General features: G+C 39.5%; 1 protein-coding gene across 9 annotated transcripts in view; it reads right to left on the reverse strand.

Annotated features, from left to right (window-relative positions):
• SIK3 (SIK family kinase 3) overlaps positions 1 to 18,130 on the reverse strand; it is a 241,884-nt gene that overhangs the window by 103,073 nt on the left and 120,681 nt on the right. For 8 of the 9 annotated variants that reach the window (XM_025893384.2, XM_025893385.2, XM_025893381.2 and 5 more), the window contains 2 exons: positions 6,474 to 6,590; positions 3,213 to 3,276 (listed from right to left, as the gene is read on the reverse strand). In XM_025893384.2, the coding sequence (XP_025749169.1) occupies positions 3,213 to 3,276; positions 6,474 to 6,590 (181 nt within the window). Of the gene's footprint in view, positions 1 to 3,212; positions 3,277 to 6,473; positions 6,591 to 18,130 lie in introns of those variants that run through there. The other variant, XM_025893389.2, reaches the window with a different exon arrangement.

Genomic DNA, 18,130 nt, shown 5'->3' on the forward strand with positions numbered 1-18,130 from the left:
GCTCTATTGTTTTCAACAATGCCCTGAGGAATAAAGTGGTCTGTAAACAATCCAATCAAATTCTGGTTCCTTGAAGGAATAGTTTCTGAGATCAGTGTTTGATTTTTGTTCTGACCTCTGGAAGGCTGTTGGGATTTTTATTCCCTGGATCTCTCCTGCAAACTAGCTAGACTACGGTATAGCTTGTATCTTGAATCTCCTCTCAAATGCCTTTTACCACAACCTCCACTGTACTTTAGAATACTTTTAGGCTTCAACTTCTTCGTTCTCTGTTGCAAATGAGGGAACAAATTAGGAGCTATCTGTTTTATGGTTCGTTTCTCTCTCTGGGCAAATCTTTGAGCCAGTGCTCTAAAGCTAGTTGTGGGGGACAACGGCAAAGTTCTCTCTGAGTGATATTCCCACTGTAGGAGCTGAGAGCTCAGTGGAAGGAGAAGGGACATAGTCTGGGGTCCTCTCAGTTTTCCTCTCCTGGGATGGAACAACCAACTTACAATCTGAGGCAAAAGTGATCTGGGCCCCAGTATTCTCAACATGCTGCAACCAAATTCCACAAGTAGGGGCTAGGCCAAAGGGAGTCCTTGCTCCTGCACTACACTCACCCAGGACTTAGCTGCAGCAACAGGCAGCTGGGGACAGGAAGAGAATGCTGACATCGTGTTCCTCCCAGGAGCCATGAGTTTAGGTTGGAGGTGGGGGGTCCTGTGTTCTAGACTACAGTAGTCCTAACTGGAATCTCCACCTCACTGAACTGGCAAGAAGAAAAGAGGGAGCAGTACTGGTTAGAAACCATTCTCAGGGCACCTAGGTTGCTCAGTCAGTTAAGTGTCTGCCAGGGTCCTGGGATCAAGCCCCACGTCAGGCTCCCTGCTCAGCAGAGAGCCTGCTTCTCCCTCTCCCTCTGCCTGCCGCTCTGCCTACTTATGCTCTCTTTCTCTCTCTCTGTCAAATAAATAAAATCTTTTAAAAATAAAATAAAATAAAATAAAAACCATTATCAGGGGCGCCTGGGTGGCTCAGTCAGGTTAAGTATCTGCCTTCGGCTTGGGTCATGACCCTGGAGTCCCTGGATCGAGTCCCACACCGGGCTCCCTGCTCATCAGGGAGTCTGCTTCTCCCTCTGCCTCTGCTCCTTCCCCTGCTCTTTTCTCTCTCTCTCTCTCAAATAAATAAATAAAATCTTAAAAAAAAAAAAAACCTACTCTCATTTCTTACCAAATTTTCATACATGTTCTTGAATAAATGTCTCTTCACTTGCTGTTCAAACTTAGGACCATGGTTTAGGGGGTTTTCATCGTTTCCATGTTTCACTGGGAAGCGGGTCAGCAGAGCTCCTCACACTGTCACGACAGAAGTCACTCTCCCCGTTGTTAACTTTAACATGGATGTGAAGGATCAATACGTGTGTGATCTAGGGCTCTATATGTGTAATCTCATTTAATCTTCACAACTGTGGCACAGACACTATAGACCATGCTTTTAAGTGAATCCCAGAATCATTTAATAACTTGCTCCAATAAAACAGCAAATAGGGGTAAGGGGCTGATTCCAACCAGGCCTAACTGCCTCCGAAGCTCATGTTTTTAATCATGCCTATTTTTTCATCTTTTACACAGATCCTTTTAAAAAACAGAGTTCATGGAGCGCCTGGGTGGCTTAGTCGTTAAGCGTCTGCCTTCGGCTCAGGTCATGATCCCAAGGTCCTGGGATCGAGCCCCACATCAGGCTCCCTGCTCGGCAGGAAGCCTGCTTCTCCCTCTCCCACTCCCCTGCTTGTGTTCCCTCTCTCACGATGTCTCTTGCTGTCAAATAAATAAATAAAATCTTAAAAAAAAAAAAATCAGAGCTCATGAAACAGTTACATCCCTGTGCAGTCACAATGATTTCTTTAGGGAATACATCATTTTCTTCCTCATCTGCATCTTTTATTATAATAGTAGAAGAAGTCCTATTCTGTTTCCTCATGCCTTACGCTGAATTTCCATAAAGAATCTCTGACCAGGGGACTTTATCTTTTCTGTACTTTTTAAAATCTGTTTTCCTGAAGATCTACCTGCTAGATCTGATGTACAATGGGTTTGGGTCTTTGATTATTATAAACATTAAAATGACAAGGTCTCTTTTCTCCCAAGATTACCTTTGTGCATAAGCACATACACAAAGCCAATTAAAAATACTATTAAGAAATGATGATACCTCCTTTAAAAGAGACTGAAGCTTCTTAGGCCCAAATTATAAGATTTCAGGGAAAAGCTGAACACACACACACACACACACACACACACACACACACACAAAATCCATATAGTCACAGCTGACCAGTCACTAATAAGAACATCCCACTTTAGAAGTGATCTCATGCTTTTAAATGTACTTAAATGAGTAAGTACCAATATTTAAAACATAAAAAAAATTCTGAACACAACTGAAACCAAAACATAACCCCAAAAATAAATAAACTAGATAAACCTAAAGTATAAGAAGAAATCTTTCTCCTTACTCACCCAAAAATAAATAAATAAATAAATAACTGACATGTCAATGCATATCTGAAAATTTAGCCTTTACCTCTACTTGGCTCCATTTATCATTGTTACAAAAAAAATTTTTTTGGCCAGTTTTTACCACCTCAAAAAGTCCGATTTCCTGGTAGCAGATTCCACTGCTTTATTCTGCTACTGTGCCAAGTGTTAGAGAAAAAAATAGTTACTGCAGACCAAACCTCCCAAACTACAAGAATCATCAAGGGAACTGTGAACACATGGTAAGGAATATAGTTACATGTTCTATTTAAACAAAGTTTAAAGAAAGCATTAGAATGAGACTGTTTGCACCCAGTGGCTCTTTTCTCACACAACAGAGGCCCACACACCACGGGAGCCCTGCCACATGTGGTGACCCCCAGTGGAATCTGGCAACAGCAAAGACCCTTGGTTGCACGCTCAGTAGGGATGTTTGTTTTGGGAGATCTGTAATCTCAGCTGTCAACACCTGACTGAAAAAAACAAAACAGCTTTGCTGAGGAAACAAAGACCGCGACGGGACTTAAACAGGTAAACCAAAATAAATTAAAATTCTCGATGGAAATGGACAGCCCTGCGGGACAGCATCCAGTGATACAGCTACTCAAGTGGCAAAGGCAATGACCAGCTATTTTGGGTTTGCTAGCGTGTGCTCAAGAGCTTTTTAAAGAATGCAATAGAGGTACTTACCAAATATTTCCCCTCCACTAGCATATTCTGTCACCAGATAAATCATCCGTTCTGTCTCCATAACCTGGTACAAAGGCAGGAAAGCGACAGACAGTGACACAAATGACAGGCTGATATCATAGGAAGAGAAACTAATGACTCCTCTTTTGTCATTTGAAATATTAATAACCATTAACTGCTTAAAGGAAACTTAAAACACCAGAGAGGGGAACAGGCGTAAATGCTATAAAGAAGGAAGGGGGAAAATAGGTATTCCTCCACGTTCTTTAAAGTAGCACGTATTTACTACTTCAGAGAGACAGTCGTTTTGTTGTTCCTTGAGGCCTCTGCGATCTCTTAAGCTCCACAAAAGTGAGAAGCAAAGAAGCTGCCAAGAACCAGAAAGTTCACATTCAACACTGATCACCTGAAGTTCAAATATGCCCCCACCAGCCACAAAACCCAATCAAAACAAAAAAAAGCCTAGGGAAAACAAGGGGAATCACTTAGGAACTGCACAGAAATCACAGGTAGATGCGTTTTTTTAATGGAAATGACAACTTTCCTCTCTGTATCCATTTATTCCAAATTGGGAAGAATAATGTAAATATTCAACACTTCAAGTAATATACTCATTTGTATTTTGTTTTAGTCCCTTTTTTTTTTTTTATTTAGTTGTAATGTGTTGGCAGTCCTTTCTTCCTTTTTTACCTTTTTCATTAAGTATTTTTTAAAGTAATATAGGAGTATCTATGCTCATGATAAACTTCTCAAATACCTGGTATATTTAAAAAAGGCCAAAGATTTTCTTCTTTCCAGCCCCTTCCATTTTACTCCCCCAAAGGAAACACTGTTAATAAGCTAATTTATTCTATATCTAGAGCAATGCTGACCAATAGAAAAAAATGTAGGCCTCATATATAATCATAAATAATCTTAACTTTTCTAATAGCCACATAAGTAAAAAAAAAATAAAATGAAATTAACTCTAATATTTTATTTACCCAGTATACCCAAAATATTACTTAAAAAAATTTTAATTGTAAACTACTTCAGTTTTCACATTAATGAAGATTAATAAAATCAAAAATTCAGTTCCTCATTCGCTCTAGTCACATTTTAATACTCAATAGCCAAGTGTGGCCAGTGGCTATCATATTGGGCAAGAGAGTTGTAGACTTTCACCGTAATTCACAGTTAATTATTTTGCTAAATTATTTCCCAGTTACTTGATCTTTGACATCTTTACACATTAATACCATATAACAGCATTACGTGTTATAAACACACATCTTTTGAATGGTTTCATGGTACTCTGTCATACAAGTGCACATTACTTTTCCTATCTAATAACTGTATCATCTTTTTTTTCTCTTTAATTTTTAAGAACTCTATATATTGGTGATATTAGCTCACTGTATGTTACATGCATCGCTGCCAGCCTCTTCCTGTATGTTGATTTACACAACAACAACGACAAAAGTAAGTGCTCTAAATATATGCAGGTGTTGAGGAAAAAAAAGAAAAGAAAAAAATAAATGTCATATTGTATATCTCCTCTGTACCCCTGGGTGTATAGACTTTTATTGACTGCAAATGTTCTTTTACTGTTGAATTTTTCAGTAGTTCAAAAACTTTCCTATACAGTTACCTATATTTGGCTCCCTCTATAAACTGACAAGACTGAAGTTTTGGCAAATGACCTGAAAACTACCTGGATACTATTTATAAAGACAATTTGACAGCCATTCACCTTGGCAGCTTGGAATCCCCCATTAACAATACTAGCTGCCAGAGAGCAAAATTAAAGCTTGAAAGAGGGCATTGTTCAAAGCCAGGGCTGAAAGTATGAGAACTCTTGTTGGCTAATGAAATCTTGGGTAAGAAAGATCAATTTGGATAGTTCAGTTATAAGGTTAATACCCACAAGTTAACATCTTGAGGAAAGTCAGCCTCATAAGCCCTACAACTATTTAAAGATGATTTATTTTAAAAAGTGAGGTCAAGAAGTTTACTCGGTCGATCAGGATAGGAAGGAAGCAGAGGTTAGACACCTCCGAGTTTGCAGACACAAGTCTTCAGGCAACACCAGGAAGCTTTCACGGGTTTGCTTCTGGGGCACAACATAGGTGTGGTTCAACAGAATTCAGTCTGATACATTTCAACAAGTCTGCTCCTGCTGATCTAATTCATTTCATGATGTGAGCAGCTGATGCCAGAAAAAAGCCCTAGAGCTGTAGCCTTAACCACACACACTAACATCACAACATGCTTTCTTTTCCATAAAATTAATAGACTATGAAAGCCTGCCCATTGTGCCTCCACCCTTACACATGGTGCCATGTCTGGGCCAGCAACCATTTACTGCAGACCAACAGCAGCAAATGAACCGAGTGGGTGGCCACTTCCTGAACAAGTAGGTGACGGCTGCTCTGGTAGAAAGCAGTGAGCAGGGCCGGCCCTAGGCAGAGGTAGAGCTTGCGGCTGCCAACACACTGCAATCTGAGAAGCACCCCAAAGCCCCACCTCTCCCAAAATATCTCTTCCACCAGCCTGCTAAGGCAAGGTCTTCTCTCTCTAGCTGGCTTGAAATTCCAGCCATTAGATTTACTGCTTTTGCAGTAAGGTAAGGGAATCATTGTTGAGGATGGCATGAAATATGCATGGTTCTTGGGAAGGTAAGAAAACTAGAATGGAAATCTCTTCTATTGTGCCAAGTCAACCTCATGGTTATCAAAATTATCAAATGCTACCTTAGGAAACCAAGTCTAGGGCCCTACTAGAAAAGAAGTGAGTTCTGACTGATACAAGGAGCCATACTTAAAATATCCTTCGCCATCATAAGTCGTACCAGGATCACAGAAATCAGTATTTAAGGAATGTTATAAAAAGATAATGTTATGTTCACCTCTAGCTTTTCATCCCCAAAAATTCTCCGTTCCTTTGGCTTTCCCATTCTGTTTTAGGATTCAGATCTACATAAATAAGTTCTTGTCATCTTCTGAATAATCCTTTTGTGTAATCCTCACAAAGAATGGTACCCGAGTTTTAAAGAACAAGTTTAAAAGGCCTACATGGGTAAGGTAGATCTTACTAGTAAATAGCCAGGTAAAACATAGGTGCTGAGTGGGAAATAAAAGGGCAGGAAAACAGTAGGATAGACGTGTGAACACAGAAACCAAGAAAAGTTGCACATGTTCACCCAGACACCTTTTCTTCTATACACACAAGTGACTATTCTGGGTTCTTCATTACCATACACTATGCCACTAAGGAACCTACCTGGTAGAGCCTGATGATGTGGGGGTGGCAAAGCATTTTCATAATTTGAACTTCCCGGAAAATCTTCTTCAAGTTTTCTTCATCCAGCTGGGTCTTGTCTATGATCTTGATAGCAACCTGAGAACAGAGGAAGAAAATTTACTCTGATGCATGATTAAAAGCAGTCCATTAAGGAAAATTAAATCCACTTTAAAACATTATATTCCACAAAATACAAGTTGCCAGCATTTTGTTTACAGAATGTCAATGAATAAAATTATTTTACTCTTTTTATAAAGTCAGGAAATGGATTCCTAGCACGTTGGTCTCAAAGGAACAGATTCCAAAAGCTAGTGGGTCTTTCTGCCATTTCTTAAACTGCTCCGACAGTAAAACCTTATGACAAACAAAATACTTCATTACTCCATAGATGTGATCACAGTCTGGGCAAATCAGGCTTTGATGCAGACAATGGTACGTCGGGTCTCTTATTAAGAGAAAATGCTTGTATCACAAGTACATGATAAGTTAGTTAAGGTTCGACCACAAATTCCACAGGTGCATCCCACATGTCACCAGGGGCTTGCATAACTCAGGAGCAGAAGTGGTATGGTATGGTGGTGGTAGTAGCAGTCACCACATACCGAACACGTGCTGTGTGCCAAGCCGAATTCTTCGTGCTTTCCAAGTACTAAATCATTTAAACCTCACAATACCCTACACGATTATTAACCTTATTTCAAAACTAGGGAAACTGAGACACACAGAGACTAAGTAATTTACCCAAGATTAAGCCATTTACAGCTAGTTTGCGGCAGATCCAGGACTGAAGCCCAAGTTGGTTAGCTTTACAGTCAAATTCTTAACGTTCATGCTATAAAAATCTGAAAATCTTTCTGTACTGTATATACACTGCCTCAGCATCAAACATCTACTTTGCTCATCACTGTGAAGATATCCAGCAGCACATACATTTTAAAACAGAATGAAAGATAAAGAACTTTTTTTACTCTACCAAATGTAAACTTCTTCACCATTCTTAGTGAAATACTCAAAATACCGTGTTGCCCCAAAATATCAGTATATCACCGTCTCAGTCAATCCGCAAATAATCAAAGAATATTAGTCTGATGAAGGACCAAGCCAAGGTAAATTCTAGCCCCTTCCAATTCCTAAAATTCTATGATTCTATACATTGAGAGAGGGAAAGGAAGCTTACTGAGAAAAAGAAAAAAAAACAAGGAAGCAAAATTTCAATAATAAATAAATGTTCAGCCCAGAGCAATAAAGACTATATGGAACTACCCAGGGTTAGATGATTCAAATGTAAGAATGACTAACATAAATGTAACTTTGGAGTTGTTTCAGATATTAGAATAAGAATTGATGGAAGAAAGACCCAGGGAGACAAATTTCAGCTCAATTCAAAGAGTGTTCAAAATGATAGAATGGGATAAAGTAAGCTGGATTGTAGCTCAAGCTATGAAGATTAAATCAGATACAGACTTAACTTCAAGGAGCTCACAATCTAGTAAGGGAAAGACATACATGAAACAGACAACAATACAGCGTTGGAAACACAATCAACAAAGCTATAAACAAGGTGTGATGGTAGAACAGAGAATGGAGTACGACCTTCACCAGGGGGGAGAAGCAGACATAGGGAAAGACTTCACAAACAAAGCAGAACTTGATAAAGAATTGGGATAAGCAGAGAAGAGGGTAGGAAATTTTATGAGGAGAAAGAGCAGAATCATTAACAAATTTCACAAGCTGTTCGATGTCCTATAAGAAGGTTTGTACTGTACCCTGGATAGGGGTTATAGCTCAGTGGTAGGGCATCTGAGTGCATCTCACCCCGGACCATTAACATTTCTACTTCTCCTCACTACTGTGCCATATCACATACAGGACCTTAACTCCAGCAAATGGTCTGGTGTGTCTGTACCTGGTCCTCTAAGAACAGCTCCCCAAACACAAAAATCGCAGTACACAATGTCCTTTTATAGAACAAATATCTGGGTCTTAATTGTAATTAATTATTAATAAAAGCTTACACATGAATAGCACATTATACTTTACAGATTGCTTTCATATACATAATAAGCTTAGAAACTTGCAGCTATATGCCCATTGCAGAGCTTCCCAACCAGTGTGCTAGAAATGGGTCACAGGGATACCCAAGGCCATGCGTAGGTGGCAGTGGATCACCTCCAGCCTAAAGAAACCTCACTTGTTTACCACAGAGAAAATATTATCATTTTCTGTGTGTGCCATGAGAATGGGAAGCAATACTAAAGTCTGTTGATCATCAACTGTCCAAGGACCAGGCCTCAAATCCCCTATCCTGCCCATGCCTGTCAATGGATGGCACAGAAAAAGTAATGGGGTGGAGGATGGAGGTGTTTAATGAGGGCCTTCAATGAATTTGACCGTATTTTTGTATTTTTTCACCCGCAAGAGAGAACTGCGTCATACATAATTGGGGGAGTCATAGGGCCTCCTGATTCACATGAACCCCTTCTGAATTTCATTTGCATTCTGAGGTAATAAGCCTTTCACAAAGGTAAAGAGAAAACCAAATTTAATCATCTATGAGAACAAAGCTGGACAAGATCTTATATCCACTTATATGCACTTAATAACTATTTGTAATTTGAGAGAGATAATGGTATATAGCATGGATGTAGTTCTACATTCCATAACAAGTATATGTGCCTCCCCATAAAGGGAATACGGCCCCACATACTGAAATGTATTCTTATCTTTTCAGGGAAAATTGCATTAAGCATAATCTGTTCTTCGAAGATGGATGCAGAGAGGTTTTAATAGATTAAAACATCAAATCCCATCTACTCTTCAACGAGATTCAGGATTCAACAAGACACGGGCAAAGCCTGGCCTAGCAGCTGAACATGGCGTCAACAGGAAGGACTCTGGTGTCAGGCAGCCTGGGTTCAAAATCTTAGAACTGTCCTTTTAATGTATAACCCTGACCAAGCTATTTAATTTTGCTATGGCTCCTCATCTAAAAAATGTGGGCAACAACAGAACCTGCTCTAAAGGTTGCTAGGGACTGACTAAGCTAATGGATGCAACCTGCCTAGTATATAATGCCTGGCATGTGGTAAACATGTCATACGCATTAATTACAGGTACTACTGTTATCTGTTTGTTTGTTTTCTGGAATCAAGCCTTAAACGTTAGGCATTCCTTGACAAAAATGAGATTCACTTCACTAAACAACATAATCCTGGATCTCAAACACATCAGTTCCTTACTCAAGGGGCAAGCTGAGGGGGCCAACAAGCGAAATAGCTAACAATTTGTGGGCAGCATTCAGAACCAACTGGTTGCTTCCAACTGATGTGGGAAGAACACGGAAGGAATGAAGCTGGGGGAAAAAATGCATTCCATTCGGGAATGTCACACCAAGCCACAGGACGGAACCCACAGCAAGACCTGATCCTCGGGGCTGCACCAGGGAGAGTGAGCTCTGCTTCTTCATGGCTGGCTGGGCCCCCTGCCCTCCCAGACCAAGCACCAACACCAGAGAAGAGGACATGCGTGTTACTTGGTCCACGTGCCTGAGAGGACCAATGAATGGAAAAGACAATGTCCGAAAGCTTCAGCTCCTATTTTAGCTGCAAACTAGAAGGTGGAGGTTTTCTAGAAAGTGGAAAAATACCAATGAAACAGAAAAATGACGACGTCAGAGAGCAGGGAGTTGGCAAGCGTGAATATTTTGAGACTACCTGAAGAGATCGATGATCGTGAATTTTCACTGCTACAGATTAGTGGTGGCTATACAATCAGGGTTTTAGCTGAAAGTACACACCCGCTGCTTGAAAAATGAAATGCGTCCAGAGCAAATGGTAAGCTGGTAGGTAAACAGAAGATAAAATCTCAAAGAATGTTTCCAGATTTTGGTGCTGAGAATCTATGAATCACATCCTTGTACTTGCATATGAAAAGTGTAACAAGTAAAAAAGGAAACTTCTAATATATTACCAAGGGATCATATATTTCTTAAAGTTTCTTGTTCTACATAGAATTCTTTTCTCTTGCAAGGGGCAGGATTTTAAGAATTGACACTGATATTAATTAAACATGGCACTGTATCCAAGATGTTGCTTAAAAGATACAGCTTGCCCATAGCCCTTAGGAATTTCTCTACCCAAGATATTTCCATTCAATGAACCCTTTTTTTATCGGCATGTGGCATGACAAAAGATTAAATTCAGATCGTGCCAAATTTAAAGTCACAGTTCTTTATTATTCATTCTAGAAGGGGGGGGAATAGCTATTTCCCCCTTTTAGTTCTCACTTCTAAACCACAGTTCCTTTAACTCTTACCTAATTTTTGCAAGCACAGTAATGTTCACAGGGAATGAAGGTGAAAAAATAGTGCTTTCTTCACAACAGGCAATAATTCACTTGCATATCCTGACACCACATTCACAGGCAAGATAAGGTGACGGAATAAAAACCAATGAGCCAAGAAAAGGTTCAGTATTAAATTCAAAACAAACCACCCTTCCCCCTCACCCATCAGAAGTAAGTGGGTTCTTTCATTCAGGGATATGCGATGACAAATGGACAGTTAAAGAAAGGAACGACTTAGGAAGAAAATGCAAAGACCACAAGTGCTAAAATTCCTCCAAAAAGAGAAAGAGCACTCCCCTAAACTAGTATGCAGATGCATGCACAATAATTTCACAAAATACAGTTAAGCAGACTGAATGCTTTTAAGAAGGGAAGAGAAAACATTATGACAGTGTGGAGAAAAGTTTATTTTTTTCAATGTTCTCTGAAGCAGCTCTACTCATTGAAATGTCTTAAAATTCAGGCAGATACCAAATTTTTGCCATTATGAATTATTTTCAATGGGGTTGTTTTTATCTTAGGTTTTGTAGCTAAATTTTCTTTAAGCTTTCATTTATTTATTTAAGAGAGAGAGCACAAGCAGGGGGAGCTGCAGGCAGAGGGAGAGGGAGAAGCAGACTCCTCTGCCGAGCAAGGAGCCCGACTTGGGGCTCCATCCCAGGACTCTGGGATCATGATTAAGCAAAGGCAGATGCTCAACTGACTACGCCACTCAGGCACCCCAGTGTAATTAAATTTTTATTATCTCTCTATTTCTAGATCATTCTCAGCTCAGATCTAGTATCATTTTACGGTTGAGATCTGTCCTGTTCAATACAGAACACACCAGCCACATGTGACTACTGAGCACTAGAAATGTGGCTAATGCAAACTGATGTGCTATGAATGCTAAATAATAGGCCAGATCTCAAAGCCTTAATATTAAAATGAGAATATAAATGATCTCACTGATAAATTTTATACTGATTACATGAATTAATACCATTTTAGAGATACTAGGCTAAATAAAATATATTATTAAAAACTAATTTCAATGAAAAGGCAACTTCTGGAATGGGAGAAAATATTTGCAGACCATGTATCTGATATGGGGTTAATATCCAAAATAAACAAGGAATTCATACAACTCAACAGAAAAAAAATACAAAAAACCCAATTTAAAAATGGATAAAGGACCTAAGTAGGCATTTTCCCAAAGAAGACATGCAAATGACCAACACATGCATGAAAATGTGCTCTACACATCACCAATTATCAGGGAATCGCGAATCAAAACCACAATGAGATACCACCTCATGCCTGTTAGGGTGTCTATTATCAAAGACAAGAGATAACAGATGCTGGGACAGAGACATGGAGAAAAGGGAACCCTCGTGTACAGCTGGTGGGAATGCAAACTAGTACAGTCACTATGGAAAACAGTATGGAGGGTCCTTAAGAAATTGAAAATAGAGCTACCAGATCCAGCAATCCCACTTCTGGGTGTACATCCACAGAAAATGAAGTCACTACCTCAAAGAGGTATCCGCACTCCCATGTTCAGTGCGGCATTATTCACAATAGCCAAGGAATGGAAACAACCTAAGTGTCTGTCAAGAGATAAGTGAATAAAGAATATGTAGCATATCTACCTAATTATCTACCTACCTATCTCCCTATCTACCTACCTATCTACCTATCTATCTACCTATCTACCTATCTATCTACCTACCTACCTATCTACCTATCTACCTACCTACCTACCTATCTACCTACCTATCGAAATCTATCTACAGATAACACACACATACATATACACACACAATGGAATATTATCCAGCCTTAAAAAAAAAAAAAAGTCCTGTCATTTGTTTTTTCGTTTTTTTTTTTAAGATTTTATTTATTTATTTGACAGCGAGAGACACAGAGAGAGAGGGAACACAAGCAGGGGGAGGGGGAGAGGGGGAAGCAGGCTTCCCGCAGGGCAGGGAGCCCGATCTGGGGCTCGAACCCAGGACTCTGGCTGGGATCATGACCTGAGCCGAAGGCAGACACCTACCGACTGAGCCACCCAGGCGCCCCAAGTCCTGTCATTTGTGACGAGATGGATGAACCTGGTGTGCACTGTGCCAAGTGAAGTAAGTCTGAGAGAGAAAGACAACCACATTACCACATGGTATTAGTTATATGTGGAATCTTAAAAAAAAAAAAAAACAGTCAAACTCATAGAAACAGAAAGTAGAAAAGTGAGTGCCAGGGGCTGGGCAGGGTGGGAGAAATAGGGACAGGTTGGTAAAAGGATACACACTTTCAGGTAAAAGATGAATAAGGTGGGGCGCCTGGGTGGCTCAGTCGTTAAGCGTCTGCCTTCAGCTCAGGTCACGGTCCCAGGGTCCTGGGATCAAGCCCCACATCGGGCTCTCTGCTCAGCGGGAAGCCTGCTTCTCCCTCTCCCACTCCCCCTGCTTGTGTTCCCTCTTGCGCTGTGTCTCTCTCTGTCAAATAAATAAAATCTTTTAAAATTTTTAAAAAGATGAATAAGGCCTGAGGATCTAATGTAAAGAATGGCAAGTATAGTTGATAACACTATTGTATAATTAAAATCTGCTAAGAGGATAGAATTTAAATGTTCTCACCAAAAACAAACAACCAACCAAACAAACAAACAAAAAAACAAATATGTGAGGATGAACATGTTAATTAACTCAATCGGGGGAGTCCTACACAATGTATATCAAAACAACACATTGTACACTTTAAATATCTTACAATTTTGTCAATTATACCTCAATAATGCTGAAAAAAAAACCCAAATAGTGTCTTTTTATTTTTGTACATATGACTACTTGAAAATTTTAAATGATATATGTGGCCCACATCTTAGATGATGCCAGTAAGCTGCCAGCTACAACACGTATTACACAAAAATGACTTCTGAAATCCTGGACTCAACGTTGAGAACTGCCAGTTACTGATCTCGAAGAAACTTGGCAGGTTGCAATGCACTCAGTGCTCAAACACTGCCTTGGGAGAGAATCTTAAATTAGGTCTCAAAAGTTGCATTCCAAGAACTCAATTTAATTCCATTACAAAATGTTTATTGAACAACTGATGGGCTTAAGGCAGTGCCCTTGTGCAGCTCTAGAGGCTGCTCTGGACAGGCTTCTGTGAGAGAATTAAGTTTTACACTCTTAAGATAGCAGTTTGCAAACCTTTTAGTCTCAGGACTCCTCTCAAAAACTGAGACCTTCAGAGAAGTTTTGTTTACATGAGTAATATCTAGCAATATTCACTTAGAAAATGGATTAAAATTAAAATCAGAAGTTAAAACAGAAAACTTTAAAACACCAGAATGCGCAACCGCACATTTCATCAGCCATCAGAGAAATTATATCACACATCACGTAGTCTCTCGAAATCTCCCTACATAACTGTGAGAGGATGAGAGTGAAAATGAAAATAATGTTTATTTATTTATGAAAACAGTGTTGGCCTCAGACACTCCCTGAAAGTTCTGGAGACTCTTTGGGCTCCCTGGATCAAACTCTGAGTGCTACACTGAGGCATTATCATATGTGATGAACTGCTGCCCTATAGTCTAGAATGGCACATCTTTGGGAAAACTGAAAAAAACAATCACTCAAATTGTTTTCTGTAGGACTTAATTCATTCCCAGTTGAGAATGGCTTCTAGAAAAGGAATCTGAATGCCTTTGCACAACAAACAAAACAAAACCTGTTTTTCTTTTAAGTTAACTGCAAAATAGAATTGTCATCAGAATACAGGTTGAAAGAAACCTCAAACCACCATAAGATACACAAGCTAGACTATAAGGCTAAACCTGCAAGGCATTAAATGCTGTGATTAATGATGTGCCACAAGGCTGTGGGCAGGACGCAGGCTGGCCATATTCTTGGGAAATCCTGACTCCTGCACCAGAACCAATCAGGGAGGACTCCACATTTGAGTCAGTAACAAACAGTCAAATCAAATTCTAAGGGACAGAGCTAAGACATATATTTGGGAAGAACTGATTATTCTATCCATTTTACATACCAATCACAACTGTTTCTGGAAAAATACACAGCTATGAAGCCTAGGGACTGACTGAGATGTTAGGATTCCAGCCAACTCCAGAGAGGAGGACTCAATAGGACCAGCAAAAGTAAGGGTAAATCAGCTTTCAATGAACCCCAAAGGAAACAGTTCACAATACCTAGCAGGACTTTAGGTGACTTATTTTTCTCTACTTCTCCGTTTTGGCTGTACTAAACAGTGAAAGTGAAATTGTTCTTGTATTTACAATGTCTGGAGGGTAGAGAATTGTGAGCTTCCTGAAGTGAGAAAATAGACCATGAACCATACGTTATTCTTGGAAGACCTCCTAAGGTGGAACATGGTCATCTTGTACATAATTAATCAATGGAAATTTTCTGGTGATTACTTGGAATTCAAAGCAGAGAAGGGAAATTTTTCAGACAAAAAGAAAATGGTTTCTCAGTTCCAGTGACTCCCAGCTGGTTAACATTTACCCTCTCAGAAAGCAGAAGTCCTAGGAGTATCTCTGACATAACAGGCAACTCTCAGCCACGCTGCCATTATTACTGCTGCTGTTAAGTCAACGTTGACACAGTGCCGACAACATTCTGTATGCTTCCTAGAACATTAAATCAGCTCCTGGCCTTTAAGGTTCCCACTGAAATGAACTGAACAAGAAGATATTTTAAAAGGGAAAAAAAAAAAAGGAGTGGAGAAGAGGACGGAGCGGACCATAACAATGAAGAATGACTACAAATACCAGCGCCTGATCCGTCTTCAGAATCTATTTCCGGTTGACCACGACTTCCAAGTTTAAGAGGGAGGTTTAGAATTGGACCGAGGGCGGAATTCCAAGGTTCGGGACCTATTCAAAAGAGCACCCTGAAGCCCTTAAAGAAAGGGCAGAAGGGAAAGAGCAGGAAAGGAGGAGCGGGACTGAAGAACGCAGGACAAATAGAGACGCTTTGAACACCGAGGGACGGAGCGGGAAGGCATTCAAGAGATGGAGAAGAAAAGGATTAACGGCGGTTTAACAAGGAAGCTCCAACGGTTTAAAGCGGCCACCCAAAGAACAGTATCTAAGAAAAAGGTGTTTAGAAAAAATAGTAATTGTCACAGCAATGTTCCGAAATACAAGAAAAACAAGGAGAAGCAGTTCAGTCCAAGGCAAAATTTAAAGTTATGGTGGAAAATGAAGCTATGAAGGATGGCATTTGAGTCCCAGAGAAGAAAGATTAGACATGTGGGTGAAACTTGGCAATGACCTCAACTGTGAGGTTAGGAGGCAGAAAGCTGAATGAATTTCAAGATGAATTTTCTTAATGAAGTACTCTTTCCTAGAGTGCCAGCTCATAGGTAAAAATAACACACACTCACAGAAGGATTGTGCTCTTCCCAAGAACGGCATTTGTCAAGGAGCCTGTGTACTGTTAAGCACATTTCGATGTAGCACCTAGAACACTCAAAGCTTTTTAAAGCACCAGCTGGAAAGAAAGCTGAACTCAACTGGCACGCATAACGTTCTTATACTTCCCCAATGGAGATTTATTACACTGAGCATCTTGCTAACCTTACAATGGTAGTGTTGTTCCTGGTGAACAAAGTCAGCAACAGTTCATTTTTTAAGGTGCTTTAAATTATATTAATATGCCCCCAAGGTCTAATAAGATAGCCTGCAGTAGCAAAAGGTTGAGTGAACCAAGGGAACACAATTAACAGCTGAAAAACTACCCTAAATTCCTCATCTCTTACATTTCCCAGTTCTTTGGTAATGAAAACAAACGGAAAACTGGAAGCAATCTCCATTATCAGAGAGCATCTTATCCTCCCTATTTCTGAAACTTACTTGTCACGCATGCTCACATACCAGTACTGCGAGCTAACTGTCACGATGTACATCTGTGTCAAACCAGGCTTTCTAGTCTGAATGCTGATGACGCCGGCCTGTCTTCCCTGTGGCAGCCAGCTTCCCTGTGCCCGTTAGGAACACTGCACCAAGTACCTTCTGATGGGCTTTCTTAGTCACAGCTGCACACCATTAGTGCTGGCAAAAAAATGCCCTCTGGGATTCCACCAAAATGGGAATATTTTGTGTGATGGCTTTTTGCATTTATTCTGGCTTCAATGAGTTCCTTATACTTAATGGTCATCACATTTTCAAATCAAACAGATTTTATATTTCCATAATTAGTTTGTGTTTCATGGACTGAATAGTGAACTGTAAGTAACTTAAATCACTCCACTGGAAAGTCTAAGGGTAAACATTAATTAATTCTCAAATTTCTGATATTTATTCTAAAGGCAGGAAGAAGACTACTGATAACCCTGACATAAAAAAATATGAAAAACTGTTCTACTGAAATGTAATTCATTATCATATGTATTATTATTACATATATCCTATATATGTTACCAGTTTTATACCACATTTAATGTAAAAACACAACTACATGAAGTATGTACTTAATATAACAGACTTAACACTTAGTAAGCTTGTTTGTCCTTTCCCTCAGCAGGATTACATGCATCCTAAATCCTGACCCTCTATGACAGTCCTAAACCAATGTCAGAGTACAAGTCTAGAGTTTTGAAGAGCTTCTAAAGTATCATCAAGGATTTTAAGTTATCATAATTGTGCACTGACTAAAATGCTGAGTACAGTTAATAACAGTGAGGGGCTTTTTTAACCATTAAAAGTATCCACAATTTAAGCAAAAACGAACCCATTACACTGTCTTTTAGGCCCTCTTTTGATCTTGACAAGATTGTTTTTAGGCAAATTGATACGACCCATAACTCACTGCCAAAGAGACCCAAAAAAATCTCCCAACATCAGAAATAGTTTCATTTAAAACAGACATATTTGCATAAATATCTTCTTGAGAAACACTATCCAGAAAATCACAAGGAATAAGACTGACGAGAGAATGTAGAGAACTGCAAGGAAGTAAAACATTCATCGATAACAACTTCATACGAAAAATAATTGTCCCTCCATGTTTAAAAGTCCTTTTGAATTTTCCTGAGGTCTTTGAGTCATAGATTTCTATAGAGAACACAATGACATCCTTTGACGCAAAGTCAAACAAAACCCCGCCAATAAATCAAATGTACTTTTCTGAGTAGAAGATGGCACAGAATAAAGAGCTCAGGGTAGGAAAGACATCAAAACTAACATACACAGTAGCAGGATCTTTTCCCTTCTGAACAAAATCTTGCTAATAGAATAGAAACTGTAATATGAAAGAAAGAAAGAAGAAAGAAAGGAAAGAAAG

Source organism: Callorhinus ursinus, unplaced genomic scaffold (assembly GCF_003265705.2).
Source record: "Callorhinus ursinus isolate GAN/ISIS: 27379988/994484 unplaced genomic scaffold, GSC_fseal_2.0 scaffold19, whole genome shotgun sequence".
Lineage (NCBI taxonomy): Eukaryota > Metazoa > Chordata > Mammalia > Carnivora > Otariidae > Callorhinus > Callorhinus ursinus.